Source organism: Erithacus rubecula (assembly GCF_903797595.1).
Source record: "Erithacus rubecula genome assembly, chromosome: 10".
NCBI lineage: Eukaryota > Metazoa > Chordata > Aves > Passeriformes > Muscicapidae > Erithacus > Erithacus rubecula.
In genome coordinates this window covers 7,557,300-7,581,968 of record NC_136662.1, presented here as the reverse complement: position 1 = coordinate 7,581,968, position 24,669 = coordinate 7,557,300, and the positions used below count along the sequence as shown (strand labels likewise).

General features: G+C 39.7%; 1 protein-coding gene across 7 annotated transcripts in view; it reads left to right on the top strand.

The window, feature by feature from the left end:
* Positions 1 to 24,669, top strand: part of NTNG1 (netrin G1) — a 146,380-nt gene that overhangs the window by 44,057 nt on the left and 77,654 nt on the right. For all 7 annotated transcript variants that reach the window (XM_079313807.1, XM_079313808.1, XM_079313804.1 and 4 more), the window contains exon 3: positions 18,751 to 19,391. In XM_079313807.1, coding sequence (XP_079169933.1) covers positions 18,751 to 19,391 — 641 coding nt within the window. The remainder of the gene's footprint in view (positions 1 to 18,750; positions 19,392 to 24,669) is intronic.

Genomic DNA, 24,669 nt, shown 5'->3' with positions numbered 1-24,669 from the left:
TTTTCCTTTCAGTTGCTCTAATGAGATAAACTGTCAAGTAGAGGGTGCTAGATGTGGTGATGATGGATGTGACACAGTAACACCAAACACACAGTTAACAAGTTTTTGACTTGCTGCTAAATCTCTGCATCCAGCAATAAAAAAATTCTGTGCTGCAGCACCTCTCAGTGCAGTGGTCAGTGTGAGCTCTCACACTGTCCAGCCAGTTGGTCACTTAATGCTAAACTGGGACATTTTTCCCTCATCTAAAAAATATTTTAGAAGCACCTTAAGAAGTAGACTTGTCAAACACTGTAGGAGACTTACCTGCAGGAGTTGCCTAATGATGGAGGAATGTGGTGTCAGTGAACCAGACCAGCAGTTTATTGTTCAGTGGAAATGTATTAATCTTCTTTCATTTGCTGGGGCTCATACTTTTCCTTCTATCATGCATTTAGTTTCAAAAATGACAGTGAAGTGGTAAGTAAAATTACTTACCTTTGCAAGCCATAGAAATAAATTTGATTCAGTTCTATTAGAAGCCCACTTCTGTTCACAAGCATGTACTCTTTATAAGAACATCTTTAGACTATTGGGGGAAAAAGAGAGAGAAATACAACTTACAAAGTTGCACTTCTGGCTGTTCTACATGAGAAGTTCTTATCCTGGTTTTCACCTTTTTTTTTGGTCATTTAACATAATGTCTACTAAGCTAGAGGAATGAAAGGAAATAAGGCATTAGGGAAAATTACTTAATGGTAACTCACTTTTTTGTAATCTAGCCCTTTTACATCCAGTTTTTTTTACCCATCTTAAGACAGCGACTTTTTATTTCCTTTTGCTTTTCTTCTTGTGTGCAAAATTCCTCCACTGCCTTCAGACTGGACACTCAATTATTTGTCTCATGCCCAGCAAAATGAAGGTGTGATTTTATATGCATGAATGTAGTTCAGCAATTTCAACTGTGTTAGCATAGATTCAAAAAGAAAAAACAAAAAATAAAATAAAAGGGAGGAATGCTTTTCACTGCACTAAAGAGTAAATATATATTTTTCCAGAGATTTTATTCAGTCATCCTTGATATCATCCAGGAAGCTAATCTCCCCTCAAATTCTGGAGCAGTTTAGGAATGCAACACAGAATCTCTTTTTTATGTAACTTCTTCTGTATTATGTCATGAAGGAGTATTAAAAAACAAGAGTTTCTTCTAAAGCTGAAAAAGCAACTGTACTACAGGAAGGGAAATGCATTGTTCTTACAAATGCTTGATTGTGTTGAATCATTGAAAAAATTAATAAGCCTTCCCCAAACCTTCTTACTCATCTGCTCTACTACAGATTCAAAACTCAATCCTTCCTGCAGCCTTCTCACCACTGAGTTGGCTTATACTGCAATGGCCTTTTAAAGAATTATTTTAAAAATACAAAGCATGAAATCACTTGGGACACTGCAGTCTGGGGTATTGCCTTTATAGATGAATGGTATATTTTCTCACAAGTAATTATTATTCTTGGTATTTCACCAGCTCAGAAAAGTTTTGTTTCCAAGGTCTAGAGCACCCAGGCATCATGAGTGCCTGTTTGGCTAATGCCATGCAGACAGCATGCTCAGCCTGCCCTCAGAGCAGCAGTTCTATTTGCAGAACACTCCATTTGTAACTTAATTAAACTCACTTGGTGAATTATTTTAAATGTCATCATTCATAATTGGTGTTTGGCACTTTTAAAATGCAGATATATTAAGGAATAATTAATTTTACATCAAGTTAAGTCCAGTAAGAAAACAATGAAACATGGTGGGAGATCAGTCCTCATCTGAGGTGACTAGAAGGGCACATTGTTTGTTGCAATGTCATTTTTTTTAACCTTTACAACTATTAATCATTAAGAGACTGATTTTATTCGGTGCCCCACATTGAATACAGTGTGTCCCTTCATTATTTTTTTCTCCCAGTGTGAGAAAATTTTGTCTCATAAGCTCTTGCTGCTGTTTCCATAATTGGATCATCTAGGAGCGAGTCTGCTTCAATTTAAATCAGTGCAAAGATTCCCAGGGTCTTCAGTGGGAGTTAAGAATGACACATGAAGGACTTGTCCATCACAAATGCCAGAGTAACAGCACCAAATACATATATGTATTTTCTCTTATACTTTTGCTGCTTCCTGAAGTTTTGCTGCTTGGATTTACTCAGGAATGTCAGGATGGGGCTGTTCTGCATCCCCTTCTCCAAGGCACAGCAACAAGCAAACACCTGAGCTTTGCTAAGACCAGCACATGCTTGACAGCTTGTCATCGTAATAGTGACAAAAGAGCAGCTGGCCATCAACAAAATACTAAAACTGACAATGAGAGATATTAAAATGCTGTCTAGATGGGCAGTGCCCCCAGGCAGAGGTTGTCTTCACCCCTGCTGGGACAGTGGCCCTCAGCAAGCTGGGGGCTTGCACCACTCCATGACATGCCACTGCAGCATCAACATGTAAACAGCTGTAATGAGGACATTCAACAGAATGACAGCCAGCAGAAAGCTTTTTTCTCTACTTAGCTACAACCATTGTATAAATCTCGTTCATGTAACTGAACTATAAACATTTTACACAGACCTATTCAGTGTATTCAACACAGTTACACCCTTTGGACCACGGTGTGAGCTGAAAATTGGTTCCTCTGCTGCAAGTAAGAAGCAGGATGACGACACTGAGTTTAGACTCTTTGACATCTATGATTTTAATGGAAAATGTGGACTGCCCAGTACAGAATTTGCATTTTAACACTATTACTATATAACTTACATTAAATTCTCCTGCAGGTTGATAAGATTCATTATTGTATAAAAGCTAGTCAGAACCTCAACAAATCTGCCTTTTCAGTCTAATCTCTTCTAATTACATCATCCCATCCCTACCTTCACTCTGCTAGCCTAGAGCCAGCTAATAAAGCCAGGCATTTGTAGGTGAAGTATTAAAAACAAAATAAAATCCCATTTGTGATGGTGACTGACAAACACAGAGCATCTTAAATGAAGGTGTCCTGAAGGACTCAGAGCCTGCAGTGTAATTTAATTAAAATATCAAAGTGATAGCATTATATCATCTATGACAGCTATCCTATTATAAAGCATTTCTTTAATTAACAAAGGCAGCACCTGAGAAGGGAAGCACTGCTATGAAACACACTTGCCTTACACTCAGAGAAACACAATTACTCTCCAGACTGTCTTGAGTCACACTTGTTTTACAGCTTTTTTATTTGCCTTCAGGTGGGGCTGTGGCCCCCATTCCCAGTTTTCATGGACTCCTCCCCACAGCCCCAGGATGCTGCAGGGATCTTGTCCTAAGCCTTGCCACACCCACAAGCTCCAGGAGCAGAACAGTGACTTCTGGTTTCTCCTCAGTCAAAAACTGTCTCCTCATTTTCCTCCACTGCCACTGGGGAGAGCAGCTGATGGCAAAGCAGAGAAGCTCAATGTGTGTGGAGTTAAAAGCTGCTGGGAGATGACAGGATGATCTGGGACCCGCATAAGCACTGGGATACCTCATGGAGCTTTTATTCAATTGCTATTCAGGTTTTAGTCAGTAAGAACATCTGTTGGTTTCAGCAAATTCATGTCTAGGAATTAAATTAATTGAATCTCAGGATAGGATTTGCCTCTTTGAAAGGAACTCCAGAGAATTTAAATAAACTATAAAGTCCTAATAAAACATTTTCTATGGCATAGGGTTGTTTTATAACTACTTAAATATCCCTTCATATATTCAACACACCATTTTAAATGGTTTTCTTATGTGCTTGCAGATTTAAAAAAAAGTCAGACGTTTCTATTTTTGAGTATCATATCCAAACTTTTGGCATCAGCCAAGTTTAGACATATGCAAGTATGCAGGCAGTTTCTCCAGGTTTGGGGGGTTACAGGACCCTACAAGAAAATGTTACATAAGCATATATATATATACATATATATATATATATAGTTGTGATTCTCTTATATCCACAAAATAACGATTAAAAAATGAAGTCTAGAAAAGCAGTCCAAGAAATATGAAGGAACTTGGAAAGAAACTTGAGTAGGCATAATATCAGATGGAGTAATTGATTTTATGATTAAAAGCTGGCCAGTACTGTTGCAGAATATATACAGATAAGTAGAGAGATACAGAGTCACAAATGTTTGCAAGGAGATTAGAGGTAAACAGCAGATTTTTTTTCTTTAATAGCTTCTATGACACAGACAAGTATCTCTCTGGCTTCTTGAATAAATTACATTTATACATAATTTCCATAACCTTACTATGTCACTATGAGTTATTAAAATCAAAGATACCTTAAGAGGCTTGCTTTTTTTCTTATACATATTTTAATTATTGACCAGCTTTTTGAATTTGCATGTGCCCACAAAGTATTATTAACTGGTACATTCAAGTGCTAGGTAACAGAATTCACAAAAAAAATCTCAAATCCATTTAAAATTATTTACAGCCTTATGTTCGCTTCCATTATAAGCTAAAACTTGGAGTTATTTTCCATTGATCTCACTGCAGCACTTTCAGTAAATGCCCAGTGAAAAATTAGGAGGAATGAAAATTTGAAAAATCCGGGGGCATATCTTTTGAAGTTGCTTTTTTCTTTTTTACTTTTGCATTAACATATCACAGATGGCCATGTGGAACAGGGTGATTTTGTATGCTGTCTAAAGACATTGTTATAAGCAGAGCTATGCCACTTCTTATCCATAAACACTTTATTGGGGCCTGAAAATACTCAGATGCTGTATGCAAAGGTTTTTTATATGAAAAAATTTAAATGTTGCATACCTTTAAAGAAAGGGGCATATGGCTCTGATTTGCAGCATAGTAGAGCCTTAAATTCTCTGTCAGCTTACAGAATACCTCACCTTCTCTGAGGTCTTTTATTTTTGCACCCTTACAAGTGCTGACTCATTTTATAAACAGGTAATTCTCATTCTAGTAAGTGCACTTCATACAGCTCCTTTCATACTAACTGGAAGCCAAAATTCCATTTAAAGATAAATGTTGAGCAGCACTAGCTTGTTTAAACTTGAGTCCCTGTAGGAACACAGGGAGGCATATCTGTTATGGTCACCCCTTTCTGGCCCAGCTGCCCTCTGCCATCAGAAACACATCCCAGTGTTGGTCTGGGGCTGTCCCTCAGCACCCCTGGGTGCACAGCCAGGACACTGCAGGCTGGTGCAAGGTTTTGACCTTTCTCACACCAAGAAACAGAGTCTGTTGGAAAGCAGTCATACATTCGACCATCAAGTCATTAAACAGCATTTTTGCTCAAAATTAGTTGAGCAACTAGACAGGCTGGGGATAAGAGAATGTAATTTTTCACATTTCAAATGGCAGCAGTTAATTGCATTACTCTATCCAAGGTGTTTCTCTTTTTCACATCTTCTGTAAGACGTGTGATGGGTAGGACTGATAGGGAACATAATATGCTGTAATTTATTACTTCCCAGGGTGGTACAGTGGAAAAAAGCACATTTAGAGCCTCTCTTATCAACCTGCTCTGTAATAGATTGAAATGTATTAGGATAAAAGGAAACCCTGTCCTTAAACTTTACCTTCAGGCATCCCAGCAGGCAATTGTAGAAAGTCTATTTTTACCACTACAGAAAAATTACATTCAGTCTCTTCTTGTGAGAAACTCCTCCACCTAACACTTCCCAAAAGTCAAATACTTTTTAGGTTATATTCATTTGACAATGTTCATGAGTTACAGTTGTCTTGTCCTAGCATACACTCACAGATTTAATCTCTGTAGGGGGTTAATAGCACAGAAAAAGAATTGGCAGCACAACATCCCACATGAAGCAGCAGTGAAATGCCCTGCACCAGGACATGGCCCAGGCTGCCCTGGTCTTTCTAACAAGGTTACCTGTGCTAGCCCAGTTGATGTGCCATGAATTCCTGACTGTTCCTGGTTGCACTGGAGGCATGCAGTGGTTCAGAGGGAAACCCCAGCTTGCAGAAGTCTTGCCACAGCTCTGTAGGAAAAGAAGCCTCTTCAGATTTTAATTACTTTATAATCAACCCAGGAAGCAAGTTTGCCTCAGTTCAAGGGAGTTGCTTGCATGCTACACACCTTGAGTAAATTGGAAGTGTTACATACCTTATCATAAGTCTTTCACCTGGAGATGCTCCTGCTTTACTTCAGGTAGAATATTCACTCTGTGTCACTTGGGACAGTACCTGAGGCTATGAAATCTTGTTGGGGACTGGTTTCTATCCCCATTGCTCTGAGGTGCCCACCTGAGGCAGCAGCAGGGACCATGCAGACATCACACTCCTGCCTTCTGCAAGGGCCAGGAGCAGCTGCTTTCCTTCCCCTTTTAGCCACACAACCAGTTGGGCTGCTGCATGCTCCAGTGTGCTGTGATGAAATAAGTTTTTTAAATGACAGGCTGTTAGGAGGCAGTACAAGCACATACCATACCTGAAGTATAAATTTGCAGATAACAGTATTAATGATTTTAGGAAGTCATTGTATGTTTTCCAGAGCTGTGTGGTTATTTTTTATTATGGACATGTGTAATAAAGGAAATTAAGTAACATTTTCCAGCACAGAACTGAACAAATTACCAGCTTATCATAAAGTTTGCAATCCTTCCTCAAAAGATAATATGTGGGGATTTTTTTGATTGAATTACTTCTATTTGTGCAGTATCCTAATGTGGATTTGATGAACGACTTTATTCTTTTTCAAAGCACTATGTGCTGTAATTTGAATGTGGAGAGACATCACACAATTCATTGTGAGTACTAATAAGACATCCCTTCACTGCATAATGAAATTCAACATTCAAATTTGTTTCTATAACAATTCCACATTATGTAGGTATACACTGTGACTCATTAAAAATACTTATTTTATCATCCTGACAAACACAAATGAAGGAAAAACAACGTGGCTCACCTTTTAGGAGAAATGAGGTGAAATTGGATTTCACTTACAGCTATCATTATTGTTTATGTTCTTTTTCATTCTTCCTTTAAGTGGTTCACAGACATGCAAAAGTCCTCTAAGCCTGGGAATCCTCTAACAAACTTGCCAAATTCAACAGAAATGAGTGCAGATTCTGTAGCAATAATAAGATGGGGGGAGGGGTATATATATATTAAAGAGTGTTTCTGCATAACATCAGCAATTCTAATTGTAGTGTTTGACATTCAGTGTTAATCCATCAGCTCTAAAACTTATTAAAACTGGCAGTAGATGTATTAGTAGATCTCAAATTGTCAAAAATAATACTGACATTAAGAATCAGAAATAAAATTACAGTTATTGTAAAAATACAATTTTTCATAAGATCCACGAGCACAGAATCAATAACACTGGAGTGGATGAACAATGCCTACAGATGCAGACAGTCCCAAAAGCACAGCTGAGACATCCCTAACAAGAAAAGGATTTCTTCTGTCTCTTTAGTCCTTTTTATTTGTTGTCTGGCTTTGCACTTTCTTTTCTCTATGGCATTAGCCATAGGATTAATAAAAAGATTTCTCTTTGAAAAAAATAATTAATAAAAAAATTTTCTCTTTGAAAAAAAGGCCACCACTTGTCTGAGCAATAATTACTTCACCTCTTTGTCTGATCTCCCCCACCTGAAACTTTGTGGGCAGCTGAACATGGTTGTAAGTCATTTGGAGAGTTAGAACTAAAAAGTAGCATGAAAAGCATTACTAAACATGCAATATTACATAAACGTGGATTGAAAGGTTTTTTACAGCTGTCAGTGACCTGGATTTGCTACCCTTATTCATAGCTACTGCAGTACATCCTATTCAAACTGGTGTGATAGCTTACAAAAGAGAGGACTGTCAGAGCTGGGGAAGACAGCCTGCCTTGGCTTGGAAAAACTGTCTAATTTCAATGATGACAAAATAAAAGTTAGTCCGGCTTTAGGAAATTAACTCTTTATTGAATGGCACTCAGCATTTCTTTCATTGAGGTGATCAGTAAGACATCAGCTCACTGTTTTGGTAATGCTCTAGTGAATATACCTTAGTGTAGGTATTTGATTAGACCATCTGTTCCAAGGAGCTTGCTTTTTTGGGAAGAAATAAAATGAAATTGAAGATAACTTTTTTTCTAGCTAAGTTTGCATTACATTTGATGAAAGTTATTTAACTATTGCTACTACTTAGGAATCCTCTTTAGCAATCTCAAAAGTCTCCCACAGAGGAAGCAGGAATCACCCCAGGAAAACTATTAAAGCTGACAGTGGTTTGTCACAGGCAACCATTAATGAATACCATGGAGGATTTGGTTTTCTTCTGCTCATTGTCTTGCCATAATTCATAGTCAATATCCCACAGATTTTGCAGAATGACTCTGTAGCTGCACATCTAGGCAAGCAAATAGCATCTTTTAAGTTGGTGAAAATTACAAGTGAGAAATAAATTATTAGGTCTTGTTTCTGAGGGTGAATACTTAAACAAGGATGCTGTCTTCACAAAGCTAGGTAAGGTTTGTTAGTTCCCCATTTAACTAGTTCCTAGTACAGGAGTTGAGCATTTCTGTGAATGAAAATAGTTTTGTGTAAACCTCTTGTCAATCAGAATAGCTTGGTACAGTGCCTTTGGCTATCTCCACTAGCACAGTCTGCCAGTATTCAGAGTAAAACACAAAACCTACAATCACAATGACATAACATGATGTACCTTCCATCACATACTGAACTTTCCAGGTGTAGTATATTCTACACTTCCACTTTCATGTTAAGCAATTAAAAATATAAAGCATGCTCACACAGATGAAAGGAAACAAAACACTACCAGTAGAAAAAGCAGAATTCTTCGTACCTGAATTTAGATTGTTGAGATTGCAACAGCAATACCTGCAGTGCAGACCAGGGTAAGCATTTGCAGGTGCTATGTTTACATCTGTCAGAAAGAAAATAATGTGATTTTTTTTTTGTCCTAAATCCTGCTGCTCTTTGTAAGAATAAAATTGTTATGATGCCTTGGGGACACATGTAATGAAATTCATATTGTTGGGACAGAAATGGTTGTGCCCAAGTCCAACAGACATGCACACCCCCTGAGCAATCTTTTACAACATAAATAACACTTGCACATGCAAGTAGCTATTTTTGTATGTAAGTGGCTTTTTAACAGATAAGCATGAGTACAACAGCATTGGCATAATTTAGCTCTTTGTTCACTATTTAGGGTGCATTTTCATGTTGCCCTTAAGCCAGTCAATTTATCTGCACTGCTTCACTTCACTGCCAGCTGTTGCATCCCTTCTGGTAGTACCAGTACTCAACTGGGCAAGCAGTGCATCACAACAGAGACTCAGTGGAAAACTTTAGAGTGGGGAAAAAAGTTTCAGGCACATCCAACTCACCAATACAGCATAATCTCTAGGCACAAAGGTGGGATCTCCCAAACTTGTAGTCAATTTGTATTAGAAGCAGCCAGCTCAGAGCCCATCAGCTCCCAGCAGGGGCAGGTGAACAGGGAGAGGGCTGGGCAAGCAGCACTTTGCTGCCTGTGAGGCTGATGCTCACTTGAGGCAGGACTGAGACCATGGCAAAGGTGCAATCCTGTAGGAAAGAGATCCACTGGAAGTTGCTGGATTAGAAAAGTAGCACAACAGCATTTCTTATATTGTTTTCCAATTTTTTCAACCCCCCCCCCCTTCAAACCCAGAAGAATGACATCTATGCTATTTTAAAGAGTAGCCTTACTTTAATTTAGTGCAAAATGACTTGCAGGGAGTGGAAGCCCTTGGTCTGTTTTGCTGTGCTGAGGGAGAGAGCAGCAGGTGAATGGCTGGGAGCCCTGTGAGCCTGCCTGAATACACATGCACCCACCCTTAGCACTGAGGCCTCAAAAACACCCCTTTGAAACTACATGATACTGCTTTGTAATTTGAGCTTCACTGAATCTGAAAATTCCCAGTTTAATAAACACTAATTATAAAGCATATTACTTATCAGTTGATCAGTCAGCCAAACCTCACACACAAATTGAGCTATTGTAAGAACTACACATAGAAGTGCTGAAGTTGTTTTTACATAATCCTAGAGGGACATTAGCATTTCAGACTTCTACCACCTAGTTTGAACTTGCACAAAAACCAGTGTAGAGGGGTTAAGTGGATGCTATTTAACAAAAATCTTCATATTCATATGCTTTATTGTAACTTCATAGTAATAATGCAGACTTTTCTTATTACTCTTTAATTAAATAGAAATAGACAAAAGAGTTTTGCTTGTTTAGAATAGCTTGTTTGTTTGCTTTACATTTTTGTATATGCTTATGTTAAACACTTTTCAAATTTAAATCAAATTCACCAGCTCTTCCCTAAATATCTGAACACTGTAGAATAGCTGCATGCTATAAAAAGCTATGGCAGTCTGCTTTGGTGGACATTCAGATAGCTAATGAAATGATGTTAATGAGCTGTGTAGCATTTTAGAAGCTTCTGGATTGAAAAATATCAGAGCCAAGAGAAAAAAAAAATAAGGAGCTTTGTACATCTTTCACAATAAGTAAATAATACATTCAGCATTATTGTTAAGCTACTTAAGTGGCAATTCAACAATGGAGAGTTTTCATCCAGAATTCTTATGGACAGAAGATTTTTAAACTGCAGTATAAATCCATCCTGTTAAATCCAACATCTTACCATAATAAGATATAACTAACCAATAACAGCTTGATGAAAACTTCTCACTGTAGAACCTTTTACACTATATACACAAAAATCACAATTCTTTTGTTTAATGGAGAGATCCTGAACCATGTAATTTTCATTCAAGTCATTACAACACTTTACATTTATTTTCCATTAACTTCAGGATTTTTGTATTTCTATACCACTCACTTGTAACCTGACATGGCATTTCAGATATACATAACTTTTTTAGGGCTGTGATGAGTACTCTACATAAAGAGCTGGCCAAGTAAGATGCCTTTACTGAAATTAACACAGGATAGGATTGCACTGAACACTGTTGCAGCTCCTCGGTCAAACACTACATCTGTTCTGCTCACTTAATTTGATTTACACAAAGATCAGGTAGAAATTTGCATCCTGGCTGGGACTTGTGGCATCAATACTTTGCACAATCCTCTGCAGAGCTGTCCACCAAGAGGACAGGGAAACCCTTACCACAGGAGTGGGGCCACAGGGGCAGAAGATGGAGCTTTGTTTGGAACCAGTTTGAAACATGAAAACAACCCTTTGCAAAAGCAAAAGCCATTTACAACTCACCTGCCTCCAGCATTATTACAAGGCACATTTCTTCACATTGACTGCAGGCAATAAAAACAGAGAACTCGTTACATTGACATGCTCAGCTGTGTTAGGTACCAGAAAAGACCCTCCTGACACTCACACAGCACTCACAGGCACTCAGAGCAGCCTCTGTGCCCTGCATGGAGGGTTGGGAGCCCACCCAGATTGCAGTCTTCCACTTTCCTCACACCAGGACTCTTCCAGAAACTTTTGCTGGCACAGAATTCCCATCCTCCCATGATTTGGTATGTCATGATCTGATTTCATACTCAGGTAGTGTGAAGAGCTCCACTCTACACACATTTAGGGCAAGCTGAGGAGCTTTGCAATTCTGCTGTAGCCATCCCCTCAGTCCCTGCATATCCCTGAGCAAGGGCCAGGGATCAGCAGGGGAAGATGTGCCACCAGGCTGCCCACCCACCCCACAGACCTGGGGGACACTGACATGCCACCAGGCATCACAGGTACAACAAGTGGGCAAATCAAGGTCATCAGTGGACACCCCTCAGGAGGAGAGCAGGATCCAGAGCTACAACACACACCCAAGGTGAAGAAAAGACCAGGTAGAGAGCTCAGCCTGAGCTTAAATAGGCTCTGGCCTGGGGCCCAGTGGGGCTGGTCAGGCCTGCAGGGATCTCCTATGTTATTAAAACCTGTTTCTGATTTTTTGGTATGCACAGTTTTCTTTTTTGGACCAAAACTCTGAACACAATCATTTATAACCACAAAGGAAAAAAAAAAAACAACAGCAAAATATTTTTCTTAGTGTTTCTAGCACCCTGATTTCTCCTGTCCCCAGCAGGATGATTTAATTTCTCAGATTTTGATGCTCACATTCCCTCCATGATCACTGTGATCACTGATAACATCTACTCATGATAATAGACCAGCTTTACTCTGCACTGGATTTCCTTGCTCAGGAATAGCACCTTTCAGCTCTAGTGTTTTAGACTTCTTTCTGCCTTCTCAATGGCTCCCATTCTAATCCATGGCTACTCCAAAATAATCAGAAAGTGAGCAAGATGGGAGCTGTATCTGAACACAAACCTAGTGCAGAGACAGCCCCGGCTGCTGTTACTGGCAGTACAAGCTATTTCCAGTTGAGGACACCCCCTGTATCTTCTACACAACTTCCCTGCCAGAGCTCCAGCAGGGCAGCAGGATGCTGGAAAACGGGCTCAGACAAAAATGCAGGGATGTGAGCTGAGCAGGATGCTGGAGTTGGACACCCTCTGCTGCCTTGGTGCAGGAGTGCTCTCATGGATGGGCTGCTTTAGGCAGGACAAGTGCCACTGTTCTGAGAGTAGGGGACATTACACCCCCTGGGATTTCAGTTTCTGAAATCCAGGTATGCATCTGGTATAAAAGAAACTCAGTTTTTCTTGGAACATTTGCTGTATTGCTCAGCCAGAGCTCAGCACAGTGGGGTCCCAGCATCAGGAGTGTCATGACACTGCAAAAACTATAAATAGGAAAGTGATTATGTTGCCAGATACCTGCTGATGCAAGAGGAAAACACCAATATTGAGCTTCTGAAATAACAAAACCACACTGGGGTCAGTGCCAGTAAGGTCTGCCATAAGGTTATGCCAGAATCAAGTGGCCAAAGTTACATCAGCAAGGTTGCCAAGTAAAGCAGAAAGCTACCAGTGGGGAAAAGAAGGATTTTCACTCCCAAGAAAGGAGTAGAAATATTTCAGAGGAAACAAAATTCCATTTGCCTCATACAATAAATTGAAATAATTTTCAAGAAGTAGCTAAAGTTACTAAAAATAGGGAATGTTCTGCCAGGAAGTAAATGCCTTTGGCAAATGCACAAATGCATTTGGTGCTGCAAATAAATGTTTTCCTATGCAACATTTTCAATCCATAGTATTGAAAAGGGGCAGTAATCTGAGAACTACTCTGTATGCCAGGAATACCTTCACATGATCTACCAAAAGGCTTTGCAAGAAACAGTACAATATAATCAGGGATTACCCAGTTCATCATGCAAAAGCATTTCTCTCTAATTCTGCATCTATATGTAAATTTGGTATAGGATTCCATACCTCGTGGAGGTGTTGTCATGAAAAATAATTAGCTAGGTTCATGTGCCACATGGCAAAGTGCCAGATTTTTAGAGGTTTAAATATCTTTTTCAAATCTAAATTACAAGGGCCTTCTTACACCAAGTTTGTTGCAGGATCAGGATCATAATCTACAATGTACTTTCAAGCTTAAAAGTGCATGAAGTTGTTAAGCATTATTGTCTATTTTTGGCCAGTCACATCCTCCCTGGTTTAATCTCTTTAAGTCTCCCCAGAAGGTATTGATTTAAACATGCTTTTATTTTCTTTTTTGCTCATTTTGAAGAATGTACATTGTTCAGCCTGCAGCACAGAGTTCAAAGTGCCAGCCTGGGCATCCAGATGCCCTCGCTTGGGAGCTCTTGAAAGAGCATCAAATCTTCCAGTCCGATTTTAGCACTTTTTCTTTCTTAACTTAAATCACTTTAACTTAAAATGCTGTCACTGCAGTGATGAAAGGCTGCTGATGGTAAAATGTTCTTGTCTACAGCCATTCCTGCCATCATCACAGCAATAATTCTGCAGACATTGACCAAGATGCTCTCAAAGCAGCTAATGGATGTAGTGGCTTTGATAACATCAATTATCATGCACCAGATCCTGGGCCTTGCCAATCCTCCATCTCACTGACTCTGCCCTTAGCAGAACAGCTCATAAGAAGTATCTCACAATTAATGACCCCATAATCTGGCTCTGTTATGGTAAACAAGTAATTCCTGGTTAGAAACCACATGCAAAATGTAAGCATTAGGGCAATTGCTGCTGTTAGTTATTACTGTCTAATTAATCACCTACAATGTACAGCATGCACCAAGTGAATTAATTGTAATGATCTTTTGAAAAGGAAAACAGAAGTACTCTATTATTTCCAAAAGTGTGACTTGAATATAGTAATTTACCACACAGGCACACTCCAGACATAAGTGAGGCTGTGTTTATTACTTGTCTTGTGTGTGTGGTATAAAAAACAGTTGCAGTGGCTCACTTCTTGAAAATTTATTTTGGTTCTTCTTAAAATCTTGGCCAGTTTGACCTCAGCAGCCTTCACCAGTTTGAAAAAAGAAAGTTATAATCCTCTGTGGGGATTTAGCCAGGAGTCCATTACAGCATGTAATCTGTGATACATCTTACAGTATTCACACTGCAGAAGAGTTAAGCCCCTCTGTCTTTGTTCCTGAGTGAGAAAGTCCATGAGGTCTTAATGTGGACAAGGAACACACTGAAAGAAGCAACATCTTCAACTGAGCCCTGAGCCTGTGTGGGTGCCACTGAGGAGCTGTACAGGTGAGACCTGAGGCTTCACCTGAGCAGCAGCACTCAGACTTCAACCCAGCACTGCTGCTGCTCCCCTGCTGGCATTCAGAGGTCACACTACTGCTGGAATTCTGTTTTTGGCCTCAATCCTCACCCCAGGGTCTTGTGCTGATCCTGGAGAGGCTTTTGCTGTGCAGGGGGAGCAGGGCCAGCCCCAGCACCATCCCAGCCAGGGACACTTGCAGAGCACCACCAACACCTCTGTGAAAGTTCAAGCTGGCTGGCACAAAGAGACATTGCTGTGTGCTAAAACAAACTAAACCCAGCTGCTGGGACCAGTCAGCCCTGCTCAAGAGCTTCTCAGGAAACTCTGCTTTTTCCAGCCAGGGCTGAATGGGATCATGTGGTTACATCCTCACTGTGCCTGCAGATCAGGTACTCCCTCCTAAAGCCAACACTTACTATGTCAGTAGTTTCAGTAATATTTTCAATTCCATGAGCAGCCAAAACCAAAATAAATAGCAGCTTAATTTGCCTGCCTGCAAGGAGCTGTCTAATATCAATCTCCCATTAGTGTACAGGAAAACAGCAGGTTTCTTTTAGGTGGTCATGGTTGTGGTATTGGAAAAGACTCAACTACCTTTTATGCTAATTGGCAGTAAAGTGTTGAGAAGTGTTTATCACTATTTAATTATTTAGAGCTCTCCTAATGACTTAAATATCCTTTTGAAAATTTATAAATATTTTCCACCTTGTCCTACTGGAGAGCTGCTTCTTGGAAGGCTTAAATGAAGATCTATTTACAGCTGCCTGCTAGGCAGAAAATTACTTAGAGATGCTAATGCTCTGGTCCTTCAGATGGCCACAACACAGACTGAGCTTAGTTTTCACAAATTGGGTAAAGTTTGTCTTTGTTACATTCATTTTACTGAGACAAAAGTCTTAAAGAGGATTATTATAGAGATCAAGGCATTAAAATATGTAACTAATCCCAGTTAAATTAATTGCTTTCATAATAACATGTACTGAGGGACATTTGGGTAGAGTAAGACCCTTTTAGACTGTTTTGGTAATGTAAGTATGACTTACCATGAAAATTACATTTAAGATTAATTAGAAGCAGTTGAAAGCCAAGTTGCTAGTAGAGAAAATGGGAACCTGATTCCAAGCTTCTGAAACAATAATTATGTTAAATATTTCAAAATTACATCAGCAATTGCCATGTCAGTAGACAGAGGGGAATTTATGTAAACTCATAATTTATCTCCTCCTGTTAGAATTCAGGACATTTATTTTATTGGTTTATAATCAGCTTGGATTTTTTTTTCTCCTGATTTTCTTTTCAAGCACTTGAACTCCACACATGTTATTTTGTGTCATCAAATCATTCACCTCTTAAAAGAGAATTCTGTGCCATAAAATTAAAAGAATAATTCCTTTTATTGGTGAGGATATACCTGAAGCTTGTTTTAGGATTCTCATTTGCAGTGATGCCCAGTGATGCCCAGTTTCAGTGGCAAGTTGTGGCACCACTGTTAGCACTGGTAAGAGTTTCAGGTGTAGGTGTGATTCTGACCTATTTCTCACAATACTCTGCCATGGATTGGAATAGTCTCATCTTTCCCTAAACAGCTCTGTGCACAGAGTTGTAGACTGCATTCCAGTGGCAATCTAGAGCTACCAGCTCTCAGGGTCATACTGTATTCACATTTGCTTGTGGAGCTTTGGAGCCCCTCTCCCAGTTGTTCTCTGATTCAGTTGGCACCTCAGCTTTTGATAAAAAGCAAAAGATAAAAGGCAAAGGCTGTAAAATAAATCAACTAATATAGAGAAAGAAACACTACATCCCATACAAGCTGGGTTAGCTGCTGGAAGTCATAAAACATGCTTCCTCCAGCATCCAGGCACTAAGGGATCAGAGTGGCTTTAGTTTTTAGCACAAAGAGTCACAGCAGACCCAGCAGTTGGTTGTGGAGCAGGAAACTAAAGCCATCCCTGTGCAGTGCTTAAAGCACTGCCTGGCTGCACAGGAGCATTATTTGTTGGGTTTGGATACCTGTGACTGCCCAGTGTGGTTGTTCTTGCCAAAGCAAAAGCAGAAGCATAAAGCATATAGGTTAGAGATACCCAGGTAAAAGTGACCAGGTTTTTCTGGGCAGCCTCAGACAGGAGTGATTTATGCAATCTGAGCATCTTCTGATAAACTGATATTTACATATAGCCAAAGGGTCTGGAACCTTACAGATTTCACAATATGTATATTTCCCCCTGAGGGAAATAGGCCTGTGTAAGTTAGCGAATTACGGCTTTTGTATCTGATATGGAGCTTAAATATTAAACAATTCTGAGTTTTCTCTCTTCTGCTTGAAACTTACTTTTAATTTTCACTGTTTTATTCAAAAGGAAGGCATAGAAATAGCAACCATGAGCTTGAAATCAGAGCTGTAACAGATTATAGACAATATTTTGCAGAGTATTTCCAGTTACAGCTGCATGCTTTGAAGCTGTCAGTGTAACAAGCAGCATGCTGGTTTTCAAATAACCCTTTTTGTTGTCTTGTAGTTGTGGGTTTTTTTTCTCTAACTCCCAGTTCCAGTGAATCCTTGTCAATTTTAGCATTCAGCTGTATTAACAAGAAAGACAGAGAAAGAAAATAGTATTTTCCAGCCCAGGTAAGAGGAGGTTGCCAGTGGGGAGGTCAAAGTGAGTGCAGAATTTCTTTTTCTTGTGTTTTGTGGGAGTACATCAAGGAGCAGAGCAGTGGCCAAGGTGGAAATTCATGTTTTCCACACTGGATAGCCTTGAGTCACTTCATTGCCCTCAGGCTTTGAGATGGAGAGAAGTATAACTCCAATTATAAGAAAAGAAAAGGTTGATCATCATGCCAGGGCTTGTTCTCTTTTCAGGGCAGGTGCAGGAGCTCTGATTAATGACAATAACAGCTACATTGATGACCTCATCAAGCTCTGCTAGGTAAAGGCATGTGCATGTTTTTCCCCAGCAGTGCTGACTACAGTGAATAGAGGCTTCTTCCACAGTCTGAGTGTCAAGCAGAGGGAAGGAGAGAGAGCAGCAGTTCCTCTCTGGAACAAACACAGAATGAGCAAGTAGCAAAATACTAATGTACTGTTGAAAGCTGAAATTAGATATATGTGATTCAGTGCAGCCTACAGGGTCTGATATCTTGGCAACTGCTGCAAGATATCCCCAATCTGCAGACAAAATAGCCTTTGTGAAGAAACACAAGATTGTAGTGTGAAAGTTAATGCATCAAAGGGCCAGAAAGAGAATAACTCACTTTCACCTTGCTTCAGAGGACAAGCAGCAGTAAAAGCTGTGCACTGTAGGCAAGCTTTTTTTTTTGTTGCTGTTTTTAACTCAACCCTCAGTTCAGAGCTCCAGCCACCTCGGCAGTGTTCCAGCCAGAGCCACTGACATCTCCCACCTAATCAAGTGCTGGATTATCTTGTCCTGATAAATTGAATCTGGTGCCTCATGAAAAGTCTTTTCTGAAGTACTTTGGTACCCTGTAATAAGATGGCAGATACCTGAATCAAGCCCAGAGCTGACAGAGCACTGTTTTTCTAATGGCTTTTGGTGGCAAGTGTAAGTGTTTCAAGGCAAGGCAGTGTTGAGCTGGGAGCCCAAGTTAAGCATGATAAATTTCCCACCTGGGTGAAAGGAAACTTGAAAGTGAGTACACACAGACTGCTAAGGAAATACACTTGCCCTACAAATTAGTTCCTTTTTGGGCAGAGCTCTGAGGAACATGATTGTTTCAAAAAGAAATTCTTTTTGGCCGCTGCATCTTTCTAAGGAGAGTTGGGAGTTATTGAGCTTTTAGAGACTTTCATATTGTTCTTGCATACTGTGACTCAATCCCTGGTCCAAGTTGTTCAGGGTAAATAAGCTTTTTTCTTTTTTTAACATACAATAAGAAAAATGTTTATATTACAGAAGCAAGGGTGTTCTCTATGTTATGTTTGTACATTAACAGGTAAACCAGCCAGGATGAATCTCATTAAGTTCTTACTTGCATATTAAATTTTACATTAAAATTTGGGTTTTCTTTCTTGGCTTCCCTCCTGATGAAAAAGCAGTCCTCAGTCAAGAAACATCTTATGTGTTACACTCACCTCTGTGGTGCCCCTTGTAACAGTGGTTTGCTCTTTTCCAGGGGAATCCCTACATGTGCAATAATGAATGTGATGCGAGTACCCAAGAACTGGCTCATCCTCCAGAGCTGATGTTCGATCTGGAAGGAAGACATCCCTCCACATTTTGGCAGTCCACAACTTGGAAGGACTATCCCAAGCCTCTTCATGTTAATATTACACTCTCCTGGAACAAAACCATTGAGCTTACAGATAACATAGTTATCACCTTTGAATCTGGCCGTCCTGACCAAATGATCCTGGAGAAATCCCTCGACTACGGACGAACGTGGCAGCCCTACCAGTACTATGCCACAGACTGCCTAGATGCTTTTCACATGGATCCAAAATCAGTGAGGGATTTATCACAGCACACAGTCCTAGAAATCATTTGCACAGAGGAATACTCTACTGGGTACATGACAAATAGTAAAATAATCCACTTTGAAATCAAAGATAGATTTGCTTTTTTTGCTGGACCTCGGCTTCATAACATGGCTTCTCTTTATGGCCAGCTTGACACCACCAAGAAGTTAAGAGATTTCTTTACCATCACAGATCTGAGGATAAGACTGCTCAGGCCAGCAACTGGTGAAATATATGTAGATGAGCAACATCTGGCACGCTACTTTTATGCAATTTCAGACATAAGGGTATATGGAAGGTAAGAGAATATATAACTTTAGAAACAGTCATATCTGTTTGATTTGAGCAGGTACTCAAAACTGCTTATTTCCCCAAACAAGATGATATTCTCTGCCAGTGTTCACTGGAAATCTGGCTCAGCTGAAGGCCATTGCTGTCGTACCAGAAGTTTGTGACTCAGTGGCACAAGGTCTGGTGTTTGCTGGCACTCACCTTGGATCTTGAGCCCTGGGTCTTGCAGGCAGGATGGCTTTGGTTCTTGTGCTGGCTCAGGAATTCACCATAGCCTTGGAACACTTTCCTCTCTTATGTAGTTGGAGTCTGATCCAGTGGCAGTTAACTGAAAACAGAGATTCTGTTTTATCATTTGACCTTTCCAGGCCTCTAATGTGAGCTGTGATTGATACAGCAGCCCTTGCACAAACCCTTCCCACTAGGTCTGGCTGTGAACAAGAAAAGCAGCAGAGATTAGAGTCCTTTCCTTGTATTTTAATTAGCTCTGAAATGCAGAGAAGCTGAATTAAAATGGAAAAAACCCAGCAGTGTTTTAGATAGACTGATTTGAATATAACAAAGATGATTATTCAGCTGGGTTCAAGACAAATGCTTCCCTCTAGGGCAAGCAGTGGCTGGTATCAAGTGCTGTAGTCCCAAAAATAATAACTGCAGTGACATTCCTATCAGAAAATTTTATTCCCAACTCAAACTAGCAATTGACTGATGCCCTCAAGCAGGAGGGTGATCCCCTTGTACGGGTCTTGGATGCCAAGTTGTTCAAAATAAATGAGTGGGATGACCTCCATTAGCAATTCACTCACCAGTCTAATATACCTTTTCTTCTTCTTCTGTTTCTCCTATACAGGATTTAAGACTTCCTTTTTAAAAAAACTTTTTTCTTTAAGAGAATCTAAGTATCAAAGCAAACAGAAAAGCTGATCTGTCTTGGAAGGCTAGGGACTTCCTTTGCAGACTCAGAACTGAGTGAAAAAAAATAGCTACAGTGAATATATAAAACAGTGCTGGCTATATTTTTATTATTCCTGTAGTGCAAATCAAAATCAAAATACATTTCTTAGGACCAGAGATTTCATATGCAGTTACAATCTTCTGTGTCCACACCAATTGTATGTCCATACATACAGAATTATTAGTCCAGCATTTGAAAATCTAAAGTAAATGTTGCTGTTTTAGGAATTCTTCTTGCAATGCTCATTCATTACATTGCAAATTATTTTTCAGAAGTCTCTTGGGAGGACTAAGTGGATCATGAACAGCTTAAGACATTGTTTGGAATAGTTTGGTACAATTAGTCTCAATATAAGAAATAACACCTATTTAAAGTGTATATTTTCTCCATTGGGCTCCACACAGGTTAGCTCCACTGGGGCATCATATCAAAGCTCAGGATTTGTAGGTCCTTAGGCTTTAAGGAAAGCCTGTTCCCCCATCTGAAAACCCATTTGGAGCTTAGTCAGACTTCAATTACATTATCATTACTTTATCAAAGAAAGCATCTGAGGGATTAAAAAAGACTGCATTGCATGCAAATTAGAAACAGAAACCTTCTAGGCAAATCTGGGGCTCACCAGTCTTGTGAAAAATTATCCATTAGAAATGCAGCATGACTGTACAGAGAACTTATCTGATGCTGGTGCTTGTTGTCTAAATGCTGCAGTAATTGGACACGTGCTTTAAAAGAAGTATCTGATGTGTAATGGTACCTCACTAGATTAGATTCATGTGAATTCTTATCACTTTTCTGCTAATGAGAAGAACAGCTCTTTTGGGATTTGGTGCCATTTCCTTCAATATCTAGTGAGCTTTCCTTGTTGAAACCTTTAGGGCTTGCTTGCTGCTGAGTAGCTGCAAAACACAGCCCCTGATTGTTTAGTTGCACCAGTTGTGACTTGCAGTAAGCCCACTGTTAGCTGGTTTTAGGTATTTTTTGTCTCTTCCAGAAGCTTTATGGCCTGTCCCCACCAGAGTGTCCCAATCAACATTCCCAGCATGTGCCCTGGCATGCCCTGAGCATGGGCACCAGTGGAGGCAAGCAAGGGTTACCGGGGTAGTTGTGCCAGTTTCCAGCTCAGCTGAGCCTTTCAGCTCTTGATCATTAATTTAGAATGTTAACTGGAAATTGTTACAAAATTATTTTGTTTTGCTACGAAGATTCATATTCTGGGCTTTGAGACACAGCTATTTATATAAACTTGGTAAAATAGACTAAATTATTTCACAAAGACAGGGTACAAAGGGAGGTTACCAAGGAGCTTGACATGTATTGCATGAGGGATGCTGGCAAACACACTTTAAAGCTAGTCCTTTATCTGAAAAACATAACCTGTAGGTCAAATATGGTTAAAATCACCAGAGCTCACAATAGCATATTTCTAAAGGCAGCATAAAATGTAATTTGTTTCACACTGTGTTCCGAGCATCAATGACAGTGAAAAGCATCTATCTTAAAGCCACTATATAAATATACAGGATACTGTGGTGGTTAACACTTCACAATGAATTATAGGTAGGAGATTTGCCCACTTAATATAGGCTTGTTTTGTCATTGCCTTGCATTTTGGTGTGAAATAAGCCTGATGTATGTTGCATTAGAGATGAAAACCTGTGTACTCTCAACAAATGCCTTTCCTCCTCTATTACCACCTGTTTATTCTTCTTCAATTTACCACTTCCATTTTGTATTTATTAAGGTGATGAAAAAAGGAAACGTGGCTGTTAGCAATTTCAGCAACCCCATTGTGCTCACATTATTCAAGAAACCTAATAATTCCCATGAACTAATTCTGACTTACTGATGGTCTGCTTCACTAAATCAGGGCGATTTTTTCTAGTGAATAATGGACGATGCAGTGTGCCAGTACCTTAATTAAAGAGAGCCTCTCTTATTCTTGATCTTATTTTAATTTACAGGGTAATACTACAATAATATCACTAATGGAAGGTACATTAAAGGGCATAAAGTAGCATTAACTGTATTAAATTATGGCACTTGTGTTAATTAACTGCTGAAGCAAGATGGTCCTAACAGCTAGAAAGGTCGACTAATGCATAAATAAACTCTTCTGGGATGGGAAGCTAAGGAAGAGTAGACATTTTCCCCTCATCTGGCCTTGCTGCAGAGGATCAGAGGGTGTCCTGTGCTGCAATCCCAGGAAGGTTTCTTTCACTGTGCTGCCTGCAGAGGTGCCCTGACCTGTCTTCAGGCTCTGCCTGTCTTCAATTCCACATGAAGGACAGTGCTGGCAGTAAGCAGTGAGGTACAGCTCCCAGTTTTAGACTTATTTTTGTAGGAGAAGTTCACTAAAATGCTGATAATAATTCCTTTGAAGTCAAGCTAAAGGTTCCTAGCAGATTTTGGATCAGACTGCTGAAGGTTTAACCTTGTTAATTTTAAAGTACTTTTTGCTCTAGCTGTTACATTGTCAGTGATGTGTACACTTATACACCGTAAATTAACTGTAATTCGGGATGCTTGTAAAAACCAGGGTCCCAGTGGGTAACAGAATGACTGGCTGGGTAAAACAAAGGCTCTTATTGCTTTTGAATGATTAGGTTTTGATCTAAGAGCCACCAGTCTCTTTCTGACACCAGAATATCCAGTCTCTGCACAATGTTATTAAGCCCTTTGGAATTTATTTTTATACTCTTCTCGCCTTGAAGCTTCTGTATTTAAGCCCCAGGGTTTTCTGACTGTGTCTCAGCTGTGGCTGCAGTTCCAGCTGCAATAGAAACCTCTAACACTCAGTACACAAATGAAAAGTAACCTCAGTTTTAACAGTTCCTTGCTCTCACATTATCTCTTCTAAATTTAAATCCATCTCAGCATCTGAATGAATTAATCTGAAGGAAAATATATTTGCGACTTAGAGGGTTGGGGCTTTTTTGTCTTCTTGGTCAGCCCGCCCGTCCTGGCAGGTGTGAGCCTGAACTGCTCCTGAGGCTGTGGTGGATTTGGGGTGGGTGACTCCACTTGCCCTGAGTGGGAGCTCACCCTGCAGCTTCAGCCAGGAGGTTCCACCAGGCAGGCTGGGCTCTGCTGGGTCCTATCCTCTGGCTTATTCTGCAGATGCAGTCTGTGGATGGATTAATTGGAGTAAAATCTCTATGTTATCCTGTCATACACTTGGCAACACTATACTATACACTATACATACAGCTCTGTAATTCACCCAAAAGCAGAACTTTGCCCTAGGGAAGTGATAATATGTAGAAATTCTGTAGTTTTATTTGTAACAGAAAATGTTTTCATTGATGTTCAGTTCAGAACAAGACCATCAATATTAAGATATGGAGGCTTCAAGCTTTTAAGGGGACACCTGAATACCATTTTTGACTCTACTATTTATTTACCATACTTGAATACTTTGTTTTACAGGAAACTTGCATAAGCAGCTTTTTTCCTCTGAGATTTTCACTAGTATTTTGAGGGAATCTAGCAGCTTCCCTGATTAAATTATAAACCCATTAGAGAACAGGAAAGAAAAAAAAAACACATATATTTAAGAGCATTCAATCGCTCTTAAGTCCCAAGTGCAATTTTTGCTTTTTTAATGTATCTGCTGTGATATGTCACTAAGGAAAATGGTCCTTCATTTTCTGTAAGCAAATCTAGGATGGTTAGGAACTGAAATAATTAAATGGTCATGGTGTTTATCCACACATGAGCAGTCTCCAGGGTTTACTCAGTCCTGGGTGGGTTTTACTCCTGCCTGTGTTTGGATAAATGCTGATGGCAGTGACACAAGTCCTGTCCATCAGCTCAGAGCAGCCTCAGTCACAGGGCCTGGAAGGGGAGCAGAGCAGTGGAGTCTGAATGCTGTCTGGGACTCTCATTCTGCTATATGCTTTGGAAATCAGAGGTTTTAAACCACCAGGCATCACTCACCACCTTTGCTTATTAGCATCTGGTCATCTTTTCTTTTTTGCAAGACATCAAAAATTTCCATACTAATCTCCCCCAGCTGTCTTTCAAGGAACTCAGTATCATGCACAATCAGGGTTTTTGAGGAGAGGCACCAAAACTTTTTGTAGTATAATTCATTTTGCCATTGAATATTAAAGGGGTAGAGATAAAAATCCTGATGAAAGAAATGAGGATTTTTCTTTCTGTATTGCTTTGTATGCTGAAAAGCAATCCAAAGAGCCTTTCAGAATAAATTCAGTGACTCCAATAGCTTGCAGAAACTTTCTTTCCTTTAAGCTTTTCATTTGAAAAGGGTGTAATTTAATGCAAACACTGAAATAAGCTTAAGGATGTCCTGTATCACATATACAAATGA